Source organism: Corvus moneduloides, chromosome 3 (genome assembly GCF_009650955.1).
Source record: "Corvus moneduloides isolate bCorMon1 chromosome 3, bCorMon1.pri, whole genome shotgun sequence".
NCBI classification, from domain to species: Eukaryota; Metazoa; Chordata; class Aves; order Passeriformes; family Corvidae; genus Corvus; species Corvus moneduloides.
In genome coordinates, this window is record NC_045478.1 from 112,272,384 (window position 1) to 112,297,145 (window position 24,762).

The 24,762-nt window shown below is 41.9% G+C and overlaps 1 protein-coding gene across 5 annotated transcripts in view; it reads left to right on the forward strand.

Moving 5' to 3' along the window:
• The window catches only part of MEIS1 (Meis homeobox 1), a 107,998-nt gene that overhangs the window by 26,471 nt on the left and 56,765 nt on the right, over positions 1-24,762 (forward strand). For all 5 annotated transcript variants that reach the window (XM_032103573.1, XM_032103574.1, XM_032103577.1 and 2 more), the window contains exon 7: positions 628-739. In XM_032103573.1, coding sequence (XP_031959464.1) covers positions 628-739 — 112 coding nt within the window. The remainder of the gene's footprint in view (positions 1-627; positions 740-24,762) is intronic.

Below are 24,762 nucleotides of genomic sequence, written 5' to 3' on the forward strand. Positions count from 1 at the left end.
TTCAATAGTACAAGGAGGCTCTGCATGGGGCTGAGTGTACACAGCCTATGTGAAGCCATTGTTATTCTCATTTCTTTTTTGTCCCCATGCCTGGTCCATTTGCCATATACCATCCGGCAAACAGCTGACACATCCCGGCTATTATGGACCCAGGCCTAATTGCCAGCAAAGTCTTTAAGCTCTTCCATGTTGGCCTCGTAGGAGGAATGGGAGGCCCATATAAACGATGCTGCTCTCGACCACCGCTCTCATTTTGCCTTTGCGGAGTTCGCAGCCTGTTGTGCCGGAGGGTTTGCGGATGCTAAAAATATAGCTGGAGCCCAGTGCCAGTGATTCACTCTCTGGCTCTCCTCCTGCTCCCCCTGCCTGGCCGGGAATGTTTCTGTTTTCTGTGGTAATAAAGCTGGGGATTATTTAGATAGTAAACATATTCTAGAGTGTATTATTTTTGCTGGGGAGCAGCAATACAGCTACCTGGAAAGAAGGAATAATTCGGGAGATGTATTTGCCAGCCTTTTCCCATGGGTTTGAGCATGGGTACCACTCTTCTGGGAGTGCATTTTCTGGTGATCTGGGCATTTCTTCCCCATCTCGTATTTTAATCTTTTAATTTTTTTGGCCCCATAGCCCTCCTGGAACAGAGACCACGATGACACAGCATCAACGCGCTCCGGGGGAACCCCCGGACCCTCCAGCGGAGGACACACATCACACAGTGGGGACAACAGCAGTGAGCAAGGTAGGAACAGAGCCCTCACACTTTCCTAGCTGGCAAATGGTCACCAACGTGCTCAGGGAATGGTTACTCTCTTTCTGGTGTGGAAATATGCTCGGGTACTAGAGGGTTTGTGCTGAGAAAGGTCTATCATCCTTTTTTTTTGACATTTTTTCCTCCATCTCCTCCTAGTAAAGGGATTGGCATCTTTATTTCTTTGACCCTGCCAGCAGGCACATGTTAGAGCAACATATGTACCAAATTTGCAGTGTGCTTAGTAAAAATAAGAAATGAGAAGTTTGAGGTTTTTTCTTCATTCAAATGGGTTAAAAGATGAAATCTTCAAAATGAAATGTAATTAAGATTGCAGAAATGCATGCTAATATTTCAAAGATGCCATCGAAACTTGATTGCATATAAAAAAGAGATGTTAGCTGGCCCGTTTTACAAAATCCTGAGCCGTGCTTTTACTTACTTTTTTATACTCAGTTCCAAATTACCTGAATGCAAAAATGTTCTGTTTGAGTGCCAGGCCAGAGTAGCTGATTTAGCAGGGCGAGTATGAAATGAGCTTGGTGCAATGGAAGTGGGACATTCTACAGATAATCAGTGCTGTCTCAGAAACTCTGAAGTCTAAAAAACTGAATCTCTGGATTTTTTTTCTGAGAAGCTGAAAGCATATTTTTTCTGAAGAGACCAACTACAGTGGATTTAGTGTTAATTTAATGCAATTAAAATTTAAAAAGGATCCTTAATCTGAATATAAAAGAGAGTGCTTTATTGAAGTTGACTCTGAACTTACAATAGGTATATACTTTTAAATCGGGTTTTATGATCATGTTTCATTCAAGTGCTGTTAGACAACAAAGGAATTGTGTTTCCAAAAAAAGGTTGAACAGTACTGATTAGCATTGCAAAGTCTGCATTTAACAAGATTAGTTTTTAAACTAAACCAGTATATTTTAATTTTTTATATGCATGGACTTAACGTACATGGTGAATAACATCTCTTTATAGAATTTTAAGTATTTGAGACTCGTTATTGTTTAAAGAAAAGTTGCTGACTTCATCGCAAGTGTAGCCTAGTAAAAATGGGGCCTGGAATAGTAAACTGTTGCAGAGCTGAGGCAGAAACTGGTAACCTTCTGACCTCTGACTTTTACTGGAAAATGATATGCAACATAAATTCAGGGGGCCTTTTTTCTTTCAAGTATGTATACATATATATTCTAGTGGTGCTGTTCACAATGCTATAGTTGAAGTGGTGTCAACTTGTTCATTAGAGTCCCTTGCTTTCGGAGCAAACTTTAAATCCATGGGGCTTTTTTTAAGGCTGAAAAAGCTGCTTCAAGAATAAGCTTTGAACTAAAATGTGGTGTTTTGAGAGGGTTTTTGTATTTGGTTAGGGCTGTTCTTTTATTAGACGGATGTGCGTGTGTTTATGTGGATGTGTGCGTGGACAAAACATCTGTGGGGAGGCTTGCCAGAATGCTCCTACACCGTGTTGGAAATTGAGCTTAGTTCCTGGTGTACTTTTAAAGATTTTCAGACTTCATTTTCTCTTAAATGTGGCATTTCAGTAGTCTGGAGTGCTTGTCACATCTGATATCTTATTGCCATCCTGGTCCATTCCTAGCAAGGTGCATGCTGCAGCCCCAGTCAGGAAGGGTTTTCTAAAGTGAGTTTCTAGCCTGATTCCTATTAAATATCCACAGAAGGACTTGTCAGTGATGCTTTAGTCAGTTCTGAAACTGTTATCCAAATCCCAGTGGTTTATTGAGGCTGGAATTGCTGCCAGTGCTTGATAGTGTTTTGTGAAGAAGGCTCATTGCATTAAAACTTTGGAGAAGAGTAACAAAAGTGGGAATTTGGTAACTGGAGCTCTCAGGTCAAGTTTGGGAAAGGAATTTTGGAAAAGAGATCCTGTCCTGGGGATCTTTGTTACCAAGACTTGCCTTCAGGCCACTTGCCACCTATGGAAATGGTGGTGGTTTTGAGGAACAGGAATGTCATAAGGGTAGTGGTGGTCTTGCTGAGCCTTGCTTTATGTCTTGTTTACATGAAATGCTCTGAAGGTTGAGATTATCGGGGAAGCTCATTTTTTTTAAGCACACTCATGCCTGCATGTACACCTTCTGTAAAAAAAAACCCAAAATGTGATTTTAGCATTTCCCTGTGGGGAAGAAGTCAAAAAATATGACTCTGAAGGACCGAAGCGGAAGAGAACAAAAAGATAGCAAATATACTGCCTCTCCTCAACTGCATTTAATTTCCAAATGCTGTGATTTGGTGGCTTTTGTTCTGTGGCCTGATGTTGGGAGTGCAACACTGTGGTTAAACCCCTATGTTCACCACTGCTGGATGCTTTTCTTGGCAGCAGAAGGAGCCAGCATGGCACTGCCATAGCAGCCAGGTGCTGCGGAGGGGTGGCAGCAAAAGGCTGGGGACCCACACGCTCGTGCTTGCAAGCATAGGAGTTAACTCGAGATGCATGTGTTGCGTGACATATATTCAGTATATTATGGGCTTCCCTATTTTTAGGAGTTTGTAAAAGTTCCTTTTGGTTCCATCTGTCAAGATCACGTTTGCCATTTAAAAAAAAAAAAAAAAAAGCAAATCTGATCGCCAGAAATAAAACCCCTCTAAAACTGTCTGGTCTTTGGTTGTTCTCACAACCTACTTCCCTTGTTGGGGTAGGTAAAAGCCCCTTCTGGGCCAGGTTTACAGCCTGGCTGCAAGTATCACAAGGATGTAAATGTAAGCTTTGCATTTTCAGAGAGGCGCACAGACTGGAGATCTTAAGCCTTTAGCAAGACTTTTCTCCTTAGTCCTTAACCCAGACTATGTTAAGGTCTATTTTTGGATTTTTTGGAGATTTTTCTTCTTTACCTTATTCATCGCTACAAATCCTGCAAAGTGTATTTTTAACCTATTTATGTCCCAGTGTACAGCACCCATAGAATGATTGCCTTTGAAATCAGGAGAGACGGTCTTTCCTGTAAACATTTTAAAGTCTTTTTTAACGTGTAAATTTATTTACTTAGTAAATAGTAATAACTCCCAGCTGCTTCGATCTATTGCAGAAATCCATATTTAACTGCTAGGGAGCTGTTCCGAGGTCTCGTGCCACTGAACAGCAGGATATGTTATTGCATAGTACGTTGACACAACCTCTTGTAAAGGCCTGGCATTGTGTCATCATAGGGGATAGTTGTAGTACAGGAATGCAGAATAATATTATGAAAAAGTTTTCCCGTTGCTCTGATCTTAACGGGAAAGGCCTTTGGAGGTCTGTCTCCAAATTTACGAAGTGGAGAAATAATTTACTAAATTCTATTTAAAAGAAGATAAGCAAATTCTTATGTACAGGGAGGTGATGCTGAGCTCATGGCAGCACTATTTTATCTTACTGTGTCTTGTAACTTCAAAAGATTCTTGTTTGGGATACTGAGAGCTCTATTTTGTTTTTCAAATAGTGAGGCCAGGAAGATGCTGAACAAAGCCCTGGTACAGTCACTTTAATCCAGAGTGGAGTTCTTTATTTCCCATGTTTAGCTCTCCTATATAGCTCAAAAGAAAAAGAAAAATAATCCATCAGTGTCACCTTATTTGTGCATATTGTTTCTTTCTCTCTCTTTTTTTTTTTCCCCAAGCCTCAGCCTGCATTCGAAACATTTTTTTAACCTCCAAATAATTGTTGCTCCTTCAAGCCAGGAGTAGAAGGCAGCGATAGTTCTGTGTGAAAATGTATCAATGGCTGCAATGGTTTATATTTTTTCAAGGTTTTGTAGGAGTTTGAGCAACCTATAGGCAAAAAGGCAATCGGGTTTATTATTGCTGGGAATCTCCAGGCGATTGTTTGGAGGCTGCAAAGGCAGGCAGCAGAGCCGGGAAGAGGGGGAGAGAAGGGCCACATTATGTTCCAGATGACTGAGCAAGGATTTATATACCAGCTCGCCTTTTTTTTTTTTCTTTTTTTTTTTTTTTTTTTTAACATGGGAGAAGAAAAGTAATAAGAGCGGGGAGGCATTTGAAGCGGTCAGATGGCCGATGACTAATGGGATAGGTGGGCAGGAGCCCTGGGATTGGGTGTCTTAATGAGCACATTTCGCACCAAGTTTGGGCTGCAGTTCCCCTTCACCTTTGCCCTTTATTGACCGAACTGACACTTCATTTTTCACATACTTCCAATTATGGCTGAGCTTAAGTGTCGCCCTGCCTCCTTTCTTTCTTGCCTATGGACGGCTTGAGAGTGGTTAAGGCCACAGAAGATATTTTAATTTGAAAAACTACCATAGCAAGGCAGGTTTAGGGTGTAACCTGAAACTGCTGTCACTTGGCAGTTTCTCTGATGAAAACAAAAGTTTTAATGTTTCTTGTTTAGCGCTTCACCACCAGGCCCCCCCCACCCCCCCACCCCCCTCCTTCCCTGTGGTGATGTTGGGGAATTGCTTTGGGGGCGATTGGTTTGGCGAGGGGTGTTTTCCTCGGGGTAAATCCTTTCTGGCAGTACAGGTGTCATGGGTGGGAGTCACCCAAGTAAGGAGGTAAACCCAAGTGAAAAGCAGTGCCGTGCTTGAACGATGGCTCTTCTTTCCTTCTCAACACAGCGTCTTCTCAAATGGCTTCTTGTGATGTCATGCCCTGCAACGTCCTTTGCTGGACGTTCTTCTTATGGAAAAGCAAAGCATAATTGTGCTTGCATTTCTCAAGCCTTAGACCAGTGCGGATTTGTTGTTTTGGTAATATTTAATGCATGAATGCAGATTTGAGCGTGGCCTGGCTGTGAAGCTTTGGGAAGTAGCTGAAAATGATGCTGGGAGAGGCTGGTAGGAGGAAGAGATGGACAAATCTGCAGTCGCTCCTTTGCTATACAAGGAGAACCATGCTAGATCTCCCACTGCTCAAGCTTGTGTGCATTTCCACGTTGGCTTTTACATGCAGAATCCTTCCAGGGCGGAAATGTCTGTTTGCTTTCGCAGGGCTTAGAGGGTTTCGGAGCATGCGGTTTTCCTACCAAATGTGGATTCTGTCGGAAATAGTTGGAATAAGTTGTGCTTGCATGGGGTGGGTGGGTTTAAGAACAAAATAGCTGCTGTTAGACCTTCACTTCCCGGCAGCACCACTGGATTTTGCAGCGTGGTTTTCGCTACCGGCTCTGTCACGTGAAATTTGGGTGAGTAATGAGTGGGCATGTCACCTGTGTGCCAGTGGTGATTGCTTTACATTTAAATACATGGAGACTATATTGACAATTATTTACATCCAAACAGAGGCCCCCTAAACCACAGAAGTATTTATCTCAAAAAAAAAAAAAGTATGAAGTATTACCTACTTTATTATGTAGCCCTCTGGCATAGTAATGGCATGGCATATTTTTACTATAATATGGTAATAAAAGAATATGTAAAAGGCAGACAAAGGTTCTGTCTTTTCACTAAGGTGACCCCTGTTACCAAGTAACTGCTTTACTTATGAGCTTATTAAAAACTCAAAAAAAAATGAGCTTTTCATACTTCACAGGCATTGATGTGAAAATGAGCTGTCCTATGAGTAGTTTTCTTGATCATTTTTAGAACAATTGATTAGCCAAAGAGCCGCTGTCATTAGTTGACATTGACTGATAGCAATTTGTCACAAGCTCCGAAGGTCAGCCAGGCAGTGGAAGCTTCGGCTTGTCTTTGATTGACCTTTTCTGATGCCATTATCATGCGATCGGTTAGACTGGATGTGACCCTCGATTAGAAAAGACAGGGCATTAGTCAACAGGGGCTGCTCCCTGTGTTTTTTCTGGCGCTTTATGTATTGTGAATCCCGAATTAAGCGTAATAGGCTTGTTTGGAAACGGAGCAGTATCAGTTTTGCTGAGGCGCCGCCATCCCCTTTTCTTTTCCTGCTTTTCCATCATGCAGGCAGCGCTCCGTTTGCTTTAAATCAGCTGAGCACCTGTGCCCTCTTCCTTTGACGTGAGATACGAGATTTAAGCCCGACCCATATTTATCTGAAACTCTTCGTGTAGGTGCGTATTCTTCAGCAGCACCAGCATTAATTATTTTTATCTCCCCAGAATCATGTTTTATTTTTTAACAGTGATTGAGTGGTTGAGGATTATGCTCATAACATGATGTCAATTTATCATTCTGTTCTAAAGCCGGGGGGTGTGAAACTGGTTTTTTCCTCCTTCTAGTTTAGGTTTTTGTTCTGTTTTTGTTTTTTTGTGGGTTTTTTTTTTTGGAGGGGGGGGGGTTGGGTTTTTTTGGGGGGGGGGTTTGTTTTGTTTTGGGGTTTTTTTGTTTAGTTGGTTGGTTTTTTTTTTTGGTCTCATCAGCCTGATTCAGCTGTTAAACTTAGATTTCGGCAGTGTTAAGTCTGCGTGCCTCAACTAAGCAGAGTTGTGCTTCCAGAATGGTGCATGGGAGCAAGTTCTTGCTTGGAAGCAGGTGTCTGTCATGATTTGAGCATTAATCTTTTCCCAGTGTCAGGATTTATTTCAATCATTCACATTAGCTTAAATGTCTGTTATTAACAGGCATTTTTCTTTTTGCTCTGGCAAAGCTAACTTAAATACTTATAAATGTTGCTAGTTTTCCCTAAATTGTGGGTAACATCATCGTAAATGAACTCTCTTCCTTGTAAAAAACCTTCCTTCCTTCCATTTGCCTTTCAGGGGAAACCTGAATTTCTGTAAGCAGCAACTTGTTTTTCAGGTCAGCCCCCAGAGATAATAAGCAGTTCAAAACCAGCACAACCATTTCAGCACGGTTTAATGCGACTTCCAGCCTTTGCTCAGGAAAAGCTTCCAGCTGGGAGGTGAGCAGAGAGACGACCATGTCAGGAGGCACTTCCTTCAGGCTGAGCCTATTGCCGTCATTGGCAGAGCAGAAGGAGGGCAAAAGACTTTGGAAACTGTTTACCTTTAAAGTGGCTATGGAAATACAAATATTCCTGACTTCTTGGCCCATCTGTAATCAAGCAGCAAAATCCATGTGCTGAAGTCCATTTTTTTTTTTTCTGTTTTCTTGGCAAGTTTTTCTAAACTCAGAAATGTCTACCCATTAAACATCTGTGTGGCTGTGCACAAGCCCATGTATACATAGATGTGTATATAAGAACATGGCCCTGACCCTGAACTAAGCATCCATTGGCTTTTGCAGCCCCCAAAGTGTGTCTGCACAGAACCAGGTGTCTTAATGAGGGCAGGATCTTGAATATACCAAACAGGGAACAGTGGTGGAAAATCATCGTATTGCTGAATCACATCTTGGGCTGTTAGCTAAAAACTCTGGTGTAGCACTGAAGGACATCTTGCTTTCTTGCTTGGATGGGGCAGAGGGAGATTTGGTTTTGTAAGAAGTTGTAGAAGTAGGTTTGAAGTTTTTAGTGTCCAAGGTGCCCCTTTCAACAGTATCGGAGTTGGGTGTTTTCAAGATGGCTGATATGATTTTTTTTTTTTTTTTTTTTTGGTTGCTTTATTCAGATACGGTGGTTTTTTTCCTACACATCCTGGATGTTTTCACTTAAGTTGTGGTGGCTCATTGGAGCTAATGAGCTTCCCATATGGCCCATATTGAAGGCCATCTTAGTATTCGCATCTTAAGGGTTCTATCCTATTTGCCTCTCCAGGTCTTCAGCTGAGTCTTTTGCAATCTGACGTAGGCAGAGTGAGATTTTAAGGTGTGTGTCATTGACCTCTTTAAATCGGAGGTTAAAAAAAGTTGTGATCTTGAGATGTTTGTTTTGAGAGACATTTTATCACAAGGAGTATAAACTCATAAACATGCTGTGTTTCTGGATGAGTGATGCAACAGGGTGTGCCATCAGGGTGCTTGGCACAGACCATTTTCCTATCTCTCACATGAAAGGCTGGGAGGGAAAGATGACTAAGGCTGGAGGAGAAGTCTTTAAAATTAGTTGTGTATGGAGAAAGTGGTGCTTGTCCCATAGTGCAGGAACTAGGGGTTGGATGTTCATGGCACAGGAGCTGTTCCAGAGTGTTTAGGTTTAAAACAAATAAAAATGTTTTATGTGTTGGGTTAAATTCATTGCTACAGAACAGCATTCTGAGGAGGTCAGCAGGGGACAGAAAGAGATTAGACCAGTTCATGGAAAAATATGTTCTTTTGTAGCTATTAAAAACCCTGGTCCAGATGCAACCGCTGGCTCAGGAAGCTGCCCAAGTGCTGATTGTCAGAGCGGTGGCACAGCTGCCTCTGTGTGCCCCCACTTTCCGTAGTGTTTTCCTAAACACCCGTTATTGTTCATGAGACACCACCACAAGATCCAGTTTCTTGGACAGACGTCCTCTAGTTTTTATGTTAAAATAATTTTTTATGATTCAGTTCAGGAAATAAGATGCTGGATATTTTTGTTTATCCTTTTTTTTTAAGGCTCTTGCTAATGCTGGCATGCTTTTGTTGGGAAGAAAGTAGACATGGCTTGTATTTTCTTGCACTTATTACCCCAATGGTGGGAATGGTTTGATGCTATTCATTCAAATTTGACAGGTGATTGCTTCTGTAAATGAATGCACTCAAATCATAATTGTTGCAACAGAATTGTTTGATTACCTGGCAGTAGCCTCTTTCTCTCTGATAGCTTTTGGATCACCTGTTTGCTGAGAGCATTTGACAGTCCTCATGTTTATTACCCAATTGAATGTCAGTAGCAATTGCAGCTAAAGATAAACGAAAATGCAAGTACTTGTTGACCTTGACTTTTTTCCACAAGATATTGGACTTGATGGCTCTATTGCTGTTGAACTGATAAGAGTTATAAACAGTAGTTGAAGGAAAATGTTTTATTCCCAGAGGAAAATACCACACTGCTGTGGGAAATGGCATCTGACTAGCACTCTTTGCCAAATTTGCTTGGTTCACCTTCATTTAGACTGTGGGAAAATAAAATACAAATTTCCCCTTTTATGACTTTAATATCTCTGCAAACATGAATTCCTGTGCTCTTTGTAAAGTTTTGTGGCAGACTGTGCCAATAACAGACAGAAAGCACGAGACCTCGCCGTGTTTTATGATGTGCTATAATGAGGATTCTCAATTCTTCCTTATTTTTGCGCTGATTTGATAATTACAGGGAGGGAGCAGAGCTTTCTTCTCCTATTCCAGGGGAAGCTTAATATGTCTATAACTGGCAAAGACTGGAAAATGTGTGGCTGTGGGTGGATAATGTTGTAGTGGGGCTGTGCTGGTGAGAGGACAGCTTGGGGATGAAGGAAAAGTTATTGCAGGGATGGAGAGATAATACTTTCATAGGTCAAGTTTGCACCCTTACAAGTTCTTTAGGCAAGGTCCCACATGGGGTCCTTTGCAAGTTTTTGGTAGGAGGGGGCTGATTTGGTGGTGCCCCTCCCAGCTGCTTTTGGGGAATGGGAGGGATGGATGAGCTCTGGTCCCAACAAATTTTCCTGCTATAACCCCCTCCCCCCCCCCATATATATTTATATACAGCTGTTTCTAATCCTACTCTGATATGAAACCTGAAAGGAAGACTTCAATGGAAACAGGAGAAGGCAATAGGCTTTGAGATCATTCAGGATGAAAGTCAATGTATAAACATTATACGTAAAAAGTACAAAAGACAGTGGAATTATATTATTTAAAACATAAGTCCTTCTTGTCTCAGCAGCTGCTCTGATAAACTCTGTACAGTATTGTAGGAGCTTGTTAAAGCACTGAAATGCAGGATTAAGCAGTGCTGTAACAGTTAGCAGAGTCAGACTAGTAATCTTATTGCATTGTAAATTTTTTTAGGTAAGATTAAGCTGGCACTACATTATATGTTTGTGGGCGAGGGGCCATTCTTCAAGGGATTAATTAATAGGATCAGCAATGTAAGATGCTGACATAATTTTTTCTAAGCACATTTATGCACATGGGCTTTTATTATTACTATTCTTTTTTTTCTTTCTTCCAATTTTAAATTCATGAATGAGATGGGGACTTTCTCTGGGCAATCAGAGCAGCCTCTGCAGCTTGCAGCAGTGGTGATGTCAGAGCCACCTGTCATCCTATAATTCAACAGGGACCACTTCTCACTGGCCTGGTGACCCACTAGTTGGTGACATGAGAAATACCAGAGGGAGATGCCTGATGTCCCTTCTACCCAAGCTGGGGTGGGATCGTAGGGCTGTGACTAAGCAAATGCCTGACGCTGCTCTGGCAGGTCTTTGAACGAGGGTGTTGTTGGTAAAATCTTCCACTTTTCTGCTTTGGCTCTTTAGCCCTGATACCTCCTCCATGTAGCCTTTGGTTTCACATCCTTGAACTTTTGCTGCTCAGGCCTGGAAGGTAGCAAAAGACGTGGGAGAGTGTGGCTGGGCCCGTGATGAGCAGTGGGAGCAGTGTCACATCAGGATAGGCACTGCCACCCTGCCTCCCTCTGTGGCTTGGGAACTTCCTCATCGCCAGGCAGTAGCTCTGGCATCTAATAGCCATGGATTATCTTTATATATTTTATATATATATATATAACTTATTTATATATTATAAATATTACTCTATTTGTTTATATATTTTATTTTTTTCCTCGAGTGTTTAAAATCTCACACAGATTTTGTAGTCAGGTTTTTGCAGTTGCTCTTTGATGAAGTGTAATGTGAAAGTGTGGGAAAGAAGAAACAGCATATAAATAAATAAAGGTACAGTGGGGACAGCCTTTTCAACTACTGGTCCCTTAGTCCTTGTTTTTCCTGGGGCTGATTTTGTGCCATGGGTGAGAGATGGCCCTTGCAACCCTGTTACTGTGTATTGTCTCCAAGTTTTAAGTACATCTTTTGCAGAAGGACAGGAGAAGACCTACTAGGAGACACCACTTATGTTGTTGGAAAAGACCTAATGGTGGCAGACATACTCTAACTTATTCTTAAATCTTCCCCAGTGCTCTGAATAGCAATGTCACATGGATACATGCTAAATATATTCTGGAGTCTGTAGTGCCCTGATGGACCTCGAAGAAGGCATATCTTAGCTTTCTCTGGTCAGCAAGTGAAGGTCATGGAAGCAAGACTTGTAGGATGGAGAATCTTTTGTTGGTCTCATTGCTGTGCCAAGAGAATCTCCTCCCTTTCTCCCTCCCTGGCACAGCACTGAGGGAGAAACCCCACAGTGGAATTCCTGCTTGGGGCCCTGGATTATAGCACATGCACTGTGTTGACTGCCTTCCTAAAGCAGGGAAAAGAGGGAATGAGGTCAGCACTAACGGCTCGAAGTAGAGTGTCATTTAAAATAGGGTTAAAGTTTCAGGGCACTGTAATGTCAGTGTAGCAGCCTCTTGCTAAAGAGCAGGGGATAAGATGCAAGCAAATTGCAGCAAGGGGGAAAGAGACAACTAAGTGGAGTTGAAACGTTGTGTTCATGCTGTACTTCCCCTCCCTTCCCCACTTAGTAAAACATCTGTTTATCCTCTCCTGTCCCCTCATCCTGCCTGTGGCAATGAGAATGCCCCAGGAGAGGCTTTTGTGCAGGATCCTGCCCGTTTTCTTTTTTTGGTATCTGTCTACAATAAGCCCATGCAAATTCTGCATGAGGTCAGCTGTGTAAAAGCAAGAATAGTGGAGATGTTAATTCAGTATAACTACTGGACAGACTTGGTATGGTTGTGCATTGTAGTTCTGTGATGGGCTGTGGGAAAGCAGAAGGATGTTCTATCGGTGAGCAGGCTGAGCCACAAAATCTTTGAATGTCAGTCTATAAATATTTATTGTTTGTGTGTGTGTTTGTTCATATATGTGCTTGGATGTGACTACTTCCCACTGCTACACATTTTTATTCTGTCAATCTGGCAAGAAAGGTGGTAAAACAACCACCCTTGTGAAGCACAGGGCATTTCTAGAACCTTTTAGAACCTTTCAGATTTCCTTTACAAGGAGCATTGTGCTAAGTTCCTTGGTGTTACATCTGCAAGAAACAAATTAGGAAGCAGTGCTGACATTAGTGTCTCACCAAATATTTAATCCAGCTAAAAAACTGCTGAGGTAGCCATAATTTACCAGGCTGAAGAGCAGAGAGGGCTGGCATAGCCACCTCACCAAGAAATGTAAAGTAGTGACTTAGTTTAATTTAATCCAAAGGATGTTGGTGACTTGGTTGAATTTAATCCTAATAAAGTAACCAGCTAGCAGTCTGCCGGAGGAGCATGTTAGTCATGACATGGGTATGTCAGCTCTTCACCACCATTAATTATATTGCATCACTGAAAAGCAGAATATGCATATTATGCAATTTTACAGCATGGCTTTCCATACATAATGTGTTAATATAAATTAGAATTGCTTCATACAGATGAAGTTCTTTGTGTTACCAATATACAAATTTTATTTACAGTTGCAGTTGGTGTATGTGAAATGACAGTATTCAACTTAAAAGTGCCTCTTGAGTTGATAAATGCCAACTTGATACTAAACACATTAATACTCGGTTAAAATTAGCAATCAATTTACTTGGATATTGGAGGTTAGCCAGGGATGGATCTGAAGTTGTATTAGGTATATCGTACTGGTCTGAATACATCATATGCTGTTGCAAAAGCATTGTGCTAATTTTAGCTTACAAAGAGGATGAAGATAAACTGCCTGCTGCTAGTTTACCATATGCTATCCTGGTGATAATATTCAAGTTGAAAATATTCTGCAGAGAGTCTTATTGTTTCAATAAAAGAAAAGTGGAACAGAGTTAAGCAAATTTCTGCTCCGTAAATGTATACAAAATAATGAAATAAAACAAATCTCAAATGCTGGTAGATAAGATCTGTGAAATTTGTTTGGGGTTTATTGGCTTTCATGGGAGTCAACAATTTGTTTTAGTATATATTTGATCCAATTGTATCCATTTCTTGCATGTAAATCTTAAAATCAATCTAAATAAAAATCGAACTTTGTTCTGGTAGGCAAAAATATAGTCTGAGTTGCTCCTAACTAGTTAAGCCTCCCATCCTTCAAGTTTGGTACAGGAATAAAGCCACTGCTGAGCTGATTTTTCATGAGCTTTTCCCTTTGCTTTGTTTATTTAAAAACACAAAACATATTCCGGTTTCCATATGGGGAGGATTTGCTTCTGTAAGTTCACTGAGGAGCATTTGCCTTCTCCATATGTACCCGTAGCCAGGAGAGGGGTGTGTGGGGAGGGGTGCCCAGACCCCCAGGGTTGCAGGGGCTGGGGGGAAGCTTTGCATTAGCAAGTGGTGAAAAGCTTGACCTTCGAGTGACCTGGGTCAAGCAAACCCCCTGCCGAAGTGTCCCATTTGGACATGGATACCTGTAGGGTGAGGGAAAAGATAAAGGAAGAGGGAGGAAGATAAAGTAATCCCATTGACTTGAGAACTTCTCAGATATTACAAGTGAGGGAACATCAGGAATAATAAAAGAGCAGCAATATTTGTCTGCCCCCCGTATCTGTGTAATGTCATTTCCAAAGGGCTGGAGTAGATAATAGCAAATGTGCTTTCAAGTATCAGTTCAATCTCTTGAAGTGATGGGGAAGACTGGATGCTCTGATCTGGCAGGTACTGGAGAGTGTAATACAATCCTCATCACTGCAGAGAGAATTGTATAAATGGACAGAGATCCGCTGATTACATCTTTTGCTAAAGTGTTAAGTAAAAGATCTGGCTGTAAGAGATGGCGAGTCTACTATTGTCTGGTCTTCTGACTTGTTTTTATTGGGGTTTTCACAGGAACAAATACCAATTACCAAAATAAAAGCAAGCGGTGTGGCCAGTCTGTATCATGGTAGGACACATGCTCTTGAGTCAGTGTGGGCAGGAAGCTTGGCAGGTCTGTCCCCCACCATTGCCATTGCATCTTTATCTCTCTGCTTCATTGTTTGCCACGGAGTGCTTGAAATTCCAGTTTCCAAGTAAAAACTTCCTGTTTCTTGCATTTGCATTCAGTTTGGTAAGACATAAATTTAGTTATCTATCAAGGAGGGCTTTCTTTTTTTTCCTCTCTCAAGTAAGGCAAAATAGGAAGAAGAAATTAATTATGATTTGGTGATAAGAGGTAGAATTTTGCATTTTCCCAGATTCTCTGTGGCAGGAAGCATGAGGTTGTATTCTTGTGATAAGGTGATGGATGGGAGCTAAATTCAGCCTTTCCATCCTAAGTAATTTTAGAAGGAGCCCTGAAGTCCAGATCTTGCTTAGAAACAGAGATGGGTATATTCAGTCTTCATTAGCCATAGTTTCCTTGCTACAGCATTGCTGCTTGTAAGTTTTTACTGTTTTGTGCAGTATTCAAAGCTAATAGTGCACATATTCTTGTAGTCATCTCAATCCTGAATTTCCCTCTGGAGAGTTTCTTTCTCTCCATTGCCTGTGAAAGGACTCAGGGAGGACTTATCACCTCGCTCAGATGCTTAGCTTGGCAGTCTGACTTAAATGCTTAGAGTGAGGAGGGATGAATCTGTGCTAAAACTTGGCATTCCTTTACGAAGGAAATGTCTGCTCTGTGTGGAGAAGCAGAATAAAGTGTCTTGTAGTGCTGAAGATTGGAGGAGTGGGCTCAAGCATTGTATGTGTTGGTGAGGCTGTGTCCTCTGCAGCTCCTGAGCACAGTGGCCTGAGCATCTCATGACACTTGTTACATTTGCAGACTTGCATAGGTAATTGAAGTGTTCAAAAATTTTGGCATTCATTAAAAAAAAAACCATTTATACACTTTTTTTTTTTTTTTAATATTATTTGTGGGGGGTTAGTGTCTGTATTCCCATGCCTGGCTGTCAAGAAGCCAGGATTCCAGTTTTCCCTAACGTCAAGAGGTTGCTTGCTTTATTAGTGCATAGGTGGTTTTGGTTGAAGGTTCTCATGTGACTCTGGGAGCTGAGGACTTGAATATAAAACATGATGAATGGGGCTTCTGAAACTGTGTAGCAGTGCTTTGCTCAACCTCCAAGTAAACATCATTGAGGTCTTGCATGTGATGAGAGGCTCCATGAGGGAAGCCTTGAAGCAAAATCTGTTGCTGAGCTGAGGTGGTAGGAATGGCCATATTTAGCTTTGTTGTGCTGTTTGGGTACAGGGTCCTTTGGCAGCTGGCACTGCATCTGTCAGAACTTCTCTCTGCTTTTAAATATAAAATCGTAGTTTAACCTACTTCTACTCCAAACTAACAAGATGTAAATTGGTACATTTAAGTGTACTAACATGCATTCAAAATGGCTCATTTTTCTACTTCATTTTTGTAGTCATATTTGTAGCAATCCTGACTAGCACATGAGGTGGAGAGGTAAGGGGTTAATAATTTTTATGTAGAATATTGAACTCTTATTTCCATTTTGAAGTTCACTTTGGATGCTGTCCTGAAAAATATCTCTGAATTATGCAGTGTCCCCACTGTGCCCCAGAAACGTGAAATTTGGGGCTTGCTTCCTTGGGAGGCTGCGAGTAAAAAGACTAAGGAGGTTTGCAGGCGTGGAGGAAGGGTGGGTTACTGGCAGCAGCAGTGTGGGCTTTCATTCAGCACCTTGTCAGCGTGCCTTATCTGGGATCTTGGGGGATGGCTCTCCAGAGTAAACCCAGGGAAGGGAGCTGAACAAGGTGTTTTCCAGGATTGTCCTGGCAGAGGCTTTCTTGTGAACCGTTCTGCTTGCTCTGCAAGAGTCATAACCAGCACAGATACTTGCAGTGCCTCAGAAAGTTGGGCTTTCCAGCATGTTTGTTGACTGCTCTGGGACTTTGACCCCCTTCTTTACAGCTCATGTAATCTTTGGATGTGTACAGCACCTGCCATCTTGAGCCTCTCCTTTCATGCTTTTCAGTGAGGTTCATGTGCAACTTTGAATATGCAGGAAGTCTCCTGGGCTGGTAAGGGGTGAGCATAAAGGATAGCTTCCCCATGATCTTACAGGCAATTGCCCTCTCCAGGTCAATATTTCCTTGTTCAGGTCACTGCTGAGGTCATATTAATTGCAAATACGGTGCTTATGTCAAAGTATTTTCCATAGAAACTATTAAGTACAGGCAAGAATGCTTTTCAGCTGAACTTTGAATTTCAACCCATGATTATAGACGAAAATCTGTCTCCTCATCTGCCTCAGCCACAAATTGCAGGTGCAGCTGGTCAGGCATTTAAAATGACAAAATTCAGAGTTGCTTTGCATAGAAACCAGCATCATGATTAGCAATGGTTCAGAGGCTGACATTGTTGGCAACTGCTCAGATGATTCGCAGGTATTTCTGAAAGCCTTTTCCAGTCTCAAGAGAATCACCTGTTTTGGCATCAGTGAGTATTGTTCCAGAACTGTGATGGAAGAGAGTGCAGATCCGTGACTAGAGACTTGCTTTTCTGTCTGACAAGCCTTGATCACCTAGTCTTAAGGCTGAGACACTTGCCTGCTGGTCCTAAGACATCAGCCATACAGCAAAAGCTGTGTATGGAGTAAGAAAGCAGCTAACACACAGTTGGAAAATTGTGTTTGCTCAACATGCAATGAGTTTATTAGAAGAGACTCATTCAGAGTGGAAGTGGAAAACAGTATTTACTAGGATTTATTTGACTGCTCCAGGATAATTTAAATACAGGTTTTCAAGTATTTTCTTTCCTTTTTACACACATCTAAACACATCTCTAATATATATATATTACAAAGCTGTCCTGACCTTCATCAAAATAGTCTGCGAATGTTTTGCCTACCTTTATCAAATTGCAGTATGAAAGAACCATTCTGATTCATATTTTTAAGGGATGTTTTTCTGACCTCAAAAACTGATACTTCCTTAGCCTGTGCCAGAAAGCCCTTTCTGTGGTTGTAGTCCCCATTTTTTCAGCAATTAAGACTCAGGTGGCATCAGAATAACAACTGGTTTTAATAACCACTTTAGCCACCTCCGTTATGGGGAGGAAGCATGCAGAGCTTCTGCAGAGCCTCAGAGCTCTGTGGTATGACCTCAAGTGACCAGACACAAAAAGCAGTGCAACTCTTGAACGGAAAGGTCTGCATCATCCAAACTGTGCTGACTCTTGTCCAAGAACACACTGTTTACCTGTTCCTTCCAAACTGGTCAATTTTCTGCAAGGCTGAGATGTGGGTGTTGGGGGATTTTTTGCTTATCTCAGTGCAGCTTGGCAGGTTTTCACAGGGATGCTCTTCACTAGCTTGTAGATGTATGTTGAGGATCGTGTTTTCTGTTTTGGTGATTGAAACTGAACAGTCCCACTGTTGACCTAAATTTACCACCTCTTTCGTATCTGAAAGCGTTTGTATATTCATCGGCAAATGTGCAGGCTGACCACTCCAATCAAAAGCAACAAATCTTACCAGTTAACTCCAAAATGCATCTTGCTGAAGGCTATGTCTGAAAACACATCGCCACGAGCATGAAGCAGCCAAGCCTCTGTCTGGCCCTTGAGATGTGTACCCAGACCTTAATGAAGGGTGGGGTTTTCCTTATTCCAATAAATAGATTTTGTTTGGAAAGGTGAGAAGCAGAAAGAGAGAATGTATTTTCACAGTCCTAAATAAAAGGCTATTTATGCCTAATACATTGGCAGAATTATTCCAGAGTAATTCATCCACAAGAAAATATGGTCCTTGTGTCACTGCCAAGGTCAGAGAGACCTATGGTGATCTGCAGAGTAAGTTCAGGTCACCCAAGTTAAATCTGCCCAGGGGCTGACTTAGCTCACGCACCACATTTTTTCCGAGATTAATAAAAGCAAACATCTTCTATAGATGAAGGCAGGGCTAAAACTGTGGTCAGCTCTCTCCCTGGAGCCAAGGTCTCCTGCTTTTCCGTTCTCCCTTCCAGGTTGCTCCTTTCATTTCCTTTCCATTCTTCTCTTTTCCTGGCATTTACAGGATGCTTAGAAAAGTCTGTCTTTTCCTTTATGAGGCAACCGATGCCTATAAAACCTTCCTTGATATCTGCATGGACAGGAAGGACATGGGGACATTGCTGGTGTTTGACCCGGTGCAGCGTTGGCTTCTGCGTGTGTGTGGTGTGTCCCTGGACATCACACATCCTGAAAGTTGAAGTGAAAAAGATGGGGTACACACACAGCAGAAATATATTCCTTGTTAGCCTCAGCTGAGAGTACCATCTGAACAGGGTATTTGGCAGTTACAAAGGTGAAGCTGGTGATTTCGTAGTCACTGCAAGGCTGCCTCAGGAGGAGACACATGGGGTGGTGAGCTGGGCAGGTGAGAGTCCTCTTCCATCACTGGTGGGTGGAAGGGGTGAGGCAAAGTCCTCAGCCCTTTCAACGAGGATGCGGTTGTTTCATAGGATGCGGTTGTTTCATCAGAAAAGCGAGATTATTCTTCCTGGTGGTGTATACCTGCCGTGGGGAAGCTGGTGCCTGTGGTTCCAGCCTGCTAGAACCTGAGGTTTTCTTTAGCTTCCTTGGTTACTCGTTCATGTCATTTAAAATACATCAAATTACTGAAAGAAGTCAGTTTTTGCTTTCTACGCATTTCTACTGCTGTTGCTCTTAGTGATAATGACAAATGCTGTGAGTAGAAAAAGAAACCAGAAGTAATTTTGGCTTGCTTTTTGAAGGATGTATACATTTTATTTATTTTTTTCTTAAGACATGGATGGCTTTTTGCTATGACCCAGCTTTGCTTTGAGATTTCTGTGGGATTTTGGTTAAACACTCTTACAGAGTCAAAGAGAGATGAGCTGGAAATGGCTGAGTTAACTCCTTCCCATCCTTCATCTCTCTCGCAGTTGAAACTTTGATGCCATGAGATGTAGTGACATAAATAATAATCAGATTCTGGAGTGCACCGAAATTTGTCCCTTTCCTCCTATCAGTTTGCCTATTCGAGGTAATTCTAGGCAGGTAATAGCTAGGAATATGTATTGATGGAAGATGAAAGAGGTAAAAATAAGGTGAATATGCACCTGTAGGTGATATTCAGGGGAAGTTTTTAAGTGTCCAGCATTGATTTGACTTTTCTTTCACCTTCATTGTGTGTTTTGGACTCTGACATCTGTTTGTTCCTGGATGATTTGCATTTGGTTTTGTTTTTTGTTTGTTTTAATTTGGAAAAAACCCACACCTTAAACTGTAACTGCACTGTAAATCAAACATCAAAACACCAGAAGCTGTGATAGAAAGTCGTAGGAAGCCAAAAACATAGCAGTAGCATGAATACATTAATTTGGAGCCTCAGGGGACGCGCCGACGTACTAGGACTAAAGGGCCTGAAAGGACTGTCGCTGCCTGCATGGCCCTAGGCAGGGACCATCAGGGCACCTCAGGATGTGAGCCTGGTGGCCAGTGGCCAACCACAAGGAGCAGGGTCAAGACCACCTCCCCATCACTGTTATTTCTCTGAAGGGCTCTCCGAGCCCTCTGAATTTTCAGGCTTTGCTGTTGGGGCTGGGTTTGCACCAGCCACCTGGATGCACAGAGGTTGTACCCTGACCCTGTCCCTCAGTGCCACCCCACCTCCCCATACCTAAGGAATATTTGGGGGGAAAGTATTTGCAGCAGCAGAAGAGTAAATGACCATCAAGCATGGTGGTCATTGCTTGATCCCTCTCATCCTGTAGAGCCACAGAATCTGGGCAGAGCAGAGAGCAGCAGGAGCTGTGTGAGTGGCAGCAGTGTGCCTGTTTACTGGCCATCAGAACCAAAGTCACCGTGCCTTCACTCTAAAGCCCGGCTTTAGGATTGTTTTTTCCTGTTATGCCTTTCTGAAGTGCCACCTCATCAGAGCAGATTTGCCTTTTGTGCTGGGAGAGGAACAGTTGAGTGGAAGAAAATTTTATGTGAGCTTGGCTCTGTGAAATTTATTCCTTTTGGCTCCTCACCCCCTTCCTGAGGAGCAGCCTCCCACTCTTGTCACAGATACTCTAGAGCAACCACCTTTTGCTGGAGGAGCAAGGGCAGTGGAGTTAGGATGCTGGATAGCAAGGAGCAGTGGGAAAAACATTAATTCTGTGTACGCCCTTCCCTTGAAAGGTCTGACAGAGGAATGCATATTTTATATTTCAGGTGTTTTTCCTGAGTTGATTACATGCATGGTAACATAAGGTTTTGTCTTTGGGGAGCAAAGCAGGCTGCTTCTGAGTGTCCCAGACAGTGCTAGGACAGGATGAGGGGAGGAAATTCATGGTGTTGTCCGAATGCCATCCATTCAGTTTATGATTGCGAATGTTTCTTATACTTCCTTAGAAAACAGGAGTATAATTGTTTTGGATCCAACTCTTGCCTTGTTCATATGAAGCCCAGGCACTGCAAGATTAGCAAGTCCCTCACGTTCTGAGCCTCTCTGCCCAGTAGTTTAGGCCAGCAGGCAGGTGGACCTCAAAGACAGTTTGTCAAGTGGTTCTTCTGGGTGGCCATGGCCAACCCTCTTCTCTGCGCTCCTTTCCGTAGGGGTCATGCGGTGGGAATTACCAGGTTGCTTCACAAAGGTTTTTGGATTAATACTCGGTAGCAAATCAAAATTATCTTCCTCTTGCTTTAAGTAAGAGGAAATAATGAATTTGTGTCATGAGTTTAAAGCCAGATGTTTTTTCACAAGCTGCCCAGTCAGGGAGGTTCAGTGGCTGTGATGGATCTTTATAAGGCTGTATGACATGATGGTTGGTTTTTAACAGTGGCAGTGAGGATGTTGTCACTGTCAAAAGAGAAGAGGTAGATGAGATGGGGGCATTTTATTCTCATTGCTTTTAGATGTGCCTTTTGCAGTTGCAAAGTGATGATATATGTCACTGTATGTGGGGAAATAGAGTATGTGATGCAGCCATGGCATGAAAAGTGAAGTTCAGTGTTAGTTTTCTTTCATTCGTGTCTCGATTTTTATTGTCAGATGATGTAGCTGATGGACTAGGGACAGGGAAAATTTTTTGGCTTTGATGCTACTTTGAAGTGGATGGCAGTAGAAGAAAATACATTGTGTATCCACAAGAACTTTTTTACTTGACACAAACCACATGGCAACTTTCAGTGGGAAATATCTCGTGTGGGTTTGGTAGGTCATGAATCCTGACTTGCCTGAGCTGCAGCTAGACTAACTCTCTCCTGTTCATTATGGCTGGATAACTCTGGTGGCATAGGGGATCCAGCTCTGCAAAAGAGGATTTGGGGCAAACAGTATCTGAACTATAGTTCCTGCAGTGCAAACTGCAGCTTGGGCCAGCACTGATTAGTCTTGAATTGGCCCAAAGTAAAATGCTTTCATTCGGTTCAACAATCCCAAGTATTTTGGTTTGTCTTGCCCAACTTTTTCTTTTTTTTTTTTTTTTTAAACTATTTTCAATAGAATAACCTCATTTTGAATTATTTGGACAGTGTTAAGGTTCTGGCACATATTTTCTATTGTAAAATGGAAATCTACAGCATCTTCTCCTCTGGAGCAGGCATGTAGGCAGGGCCCAAGACAATTTAGCCATGTTTAGGGAAGGAAGCCTACTTAAATGCTCCACATAATAAATTGTTTCTACAGATAATGCGTCCCTTAGTTTATATGTAGTATGCTTCTGATCTTTGCTTTGAGCCCCTTAGAGCTGCTTGTGCTCAGTCCAAGAGTCAAGTGTCTTAGGAGATGGATAAACACAAAGATAGAGCCAGTTGTTAAGGAGCTAGAGAGATTTACAGAAGTTGACCTCATGGCCATTTGGGGCATTAGTTGGGCATATTTCCCCTATGGCAGAGCAGTCCTGTGCTCCTGCTGCTTCTTGTGCTCCGGCTTTACAAGGAAGTAAGTCTGATGGAATCCAGTGGTGGGCTTGCCTGTGTCTCAGTCATATGTAGTTGACGTTCCATGGAGAATGCAACTGGTGGGACTGGCTCTCCTGATGAGGTTGGAGAGAGTGGGTTTCATAAAAAAGACCTGTATTTGAACAAAAGAGAGGATGACTGAAATACAAGAAATTGTAGAGTCATCATGGTGGCTTTTAGGTTAGGGGAAAAAAACCCCAACAACTTTTTAAGCTTTTTACCATTCTTAGTTAAAGCAGGATGTTTTTCTGTTTAACCAGATACTTTTCTGTAGGGTATTTGCCTCCAACTGCACAAAGTAAACTTTTGTTGCTGGCAGCAGAAAGTTGTTTGCTTCCCGTACAATGAACTGCTTTCTTTTTAGTATTTCATTCAGCGATGCACAGCGCCAGGAATATCGCACAACATACCCCTAATAGTGTAGTTTTCTGAACCTCATTAAGAAGTGCTACCTGGTGGAAGAGAAGAGGTTTCCTTCATTTCAGCTATAAAAAGCTGCCAAAGAAAAGAAAATGATTAAAATCTGGTGGTTTTCCCCCACTATTCATCAATGCTGTTTCTACTCTTTGCATAGACAGCTGATTTTCTAGTTGCTTGCCTAAAGGGAATTGGAAGTCAAAAAAAGACGGTTGGGTTACTAGAAAAAGGTGCTGCTGTCTCTGAAGAGCAAAAGTATAATGATTCAAGAAAAAACTTGGAAAGTTTCTGAAATGCCAGGGTGTAATTTATACTTGTCCAGGTTATGCTAGCTATGAATATTTGTGTAGGATATTTTTGCAACTGTGTCCTTTAGTATCTTGTAAATATGGATACTATCTGTGACTGACAACTTCCTACTGTTTATGTCGTGGTCTGAATCCTTGGATGAAACATGTACTACATCTCCTTAAGAGATGTGTGCGCACCCAGACACGTGGTATTTGTTCCTTGCTAATGCTCATTTTCAACCTTGTTGTTTCTCATTAACTTTTTATTAAGTATATTTGAGAAGGCTTTCTCCTTAAGGAATATGAAAAAAAAAGGTCCCTCATCAACACCGCTTTTCAAATTTGCAAGCAGAGCTACATCATCATTGTAAATTATTTTTGGGGTGTTCTGTAGGCCATTCAGTGTACAGAGATGATTGCCATTGACCTCAGGAGCTCCAGGAGTGGGTGCTTCCTCACATCTGACTAACCATGGATCCAAAATAATAGAAAATGCTTTTCCCGATGAAGAAACTGCATGGTTATTTTATGTTTTCTGAAGTAGCTTTTTGCTGGTAGTCCCATTCTCAGTTTGTATGCCTTACTTAGGCTTTGGCAGATTGAGAGCCACCAACATTGGGTTAATGTTACATATGCAATAGATGCATATGTATTTAAATTTTAAAATAATGTGTTTTGGGGAAATCTTCCAAACTGAATGGCCTTTTAATGTTAAAACTTCTATTTCTCCTCAATGGATAGGTACAGCTTGGTTTAGCAGCTGGGCACACACCCACAGACTCTGTCAGTGCCTTCCAGCTCTCTCCTGGCATACCTGAGCACTGAGCCCCTGTGCTGCTCAGCTTGCCTCCTTAACCACCTTGCTCTAAGGAGGAATGATACTTTCTGAGTAGTGAACTTGTCCTTCAGTATTTGTGGACACGAATAATAGCTGCACTGACTCACGTCAGAGTCATTTGGGTGTGACTTTTGCTCACCACATTCCTGGGCCAAGTTGGAGCTGGTTGTGTCAGAAACAAATTGAAAAACATATACATATAAAGAAATTTCCACATTCTTTGATTGCCCAAGACCATTCAAAGCTGGTGGTCTGAAATGATGATCCTTGTTCTACTTCCTGTGAACAGTAGATTGTAGCAGATTCCCTCTCTTGCTTCACAGAAAAGCTTGTTGCATCTGTGGACCTGCTTTTTGAGAATTCATAATTTTGCACCTTACAGGGAAATTTCACACATAAGCCTGACTTTGTTCCACAAAAAGTCGTTATGGTGGACATGTGGGTATCCAGCAAACCGGAGTTTTGTTTCTCTAAGGGGTAACATAGGTAAAGCTGTGGAAATTACAGTAGTTACTCTAAATTGGCGTATGACACAATTTTGCCACTTAAAAATTCTCTAGTATATTATGTTGCTTAAAGCTAATGAATCTTCCTTTCCAGCTACCTGGAAAGGTTACTAAAGATATTTTGGTTCTTGGAGTAGTTAAAAGAGAAAGGAACCAACAGAGCTGTGGATGGACAGTGAACAGTTAAATATTTGGCTTAGGCAGTTTAGGATTTCTCATGGTAGCAGAAGCAGGAATTTGAGGAACTTGTATCTAAATGCTTGTAAAAAAATTATGATAGAATTAAAAAAAAAAGACACTACTGATAAGACCAT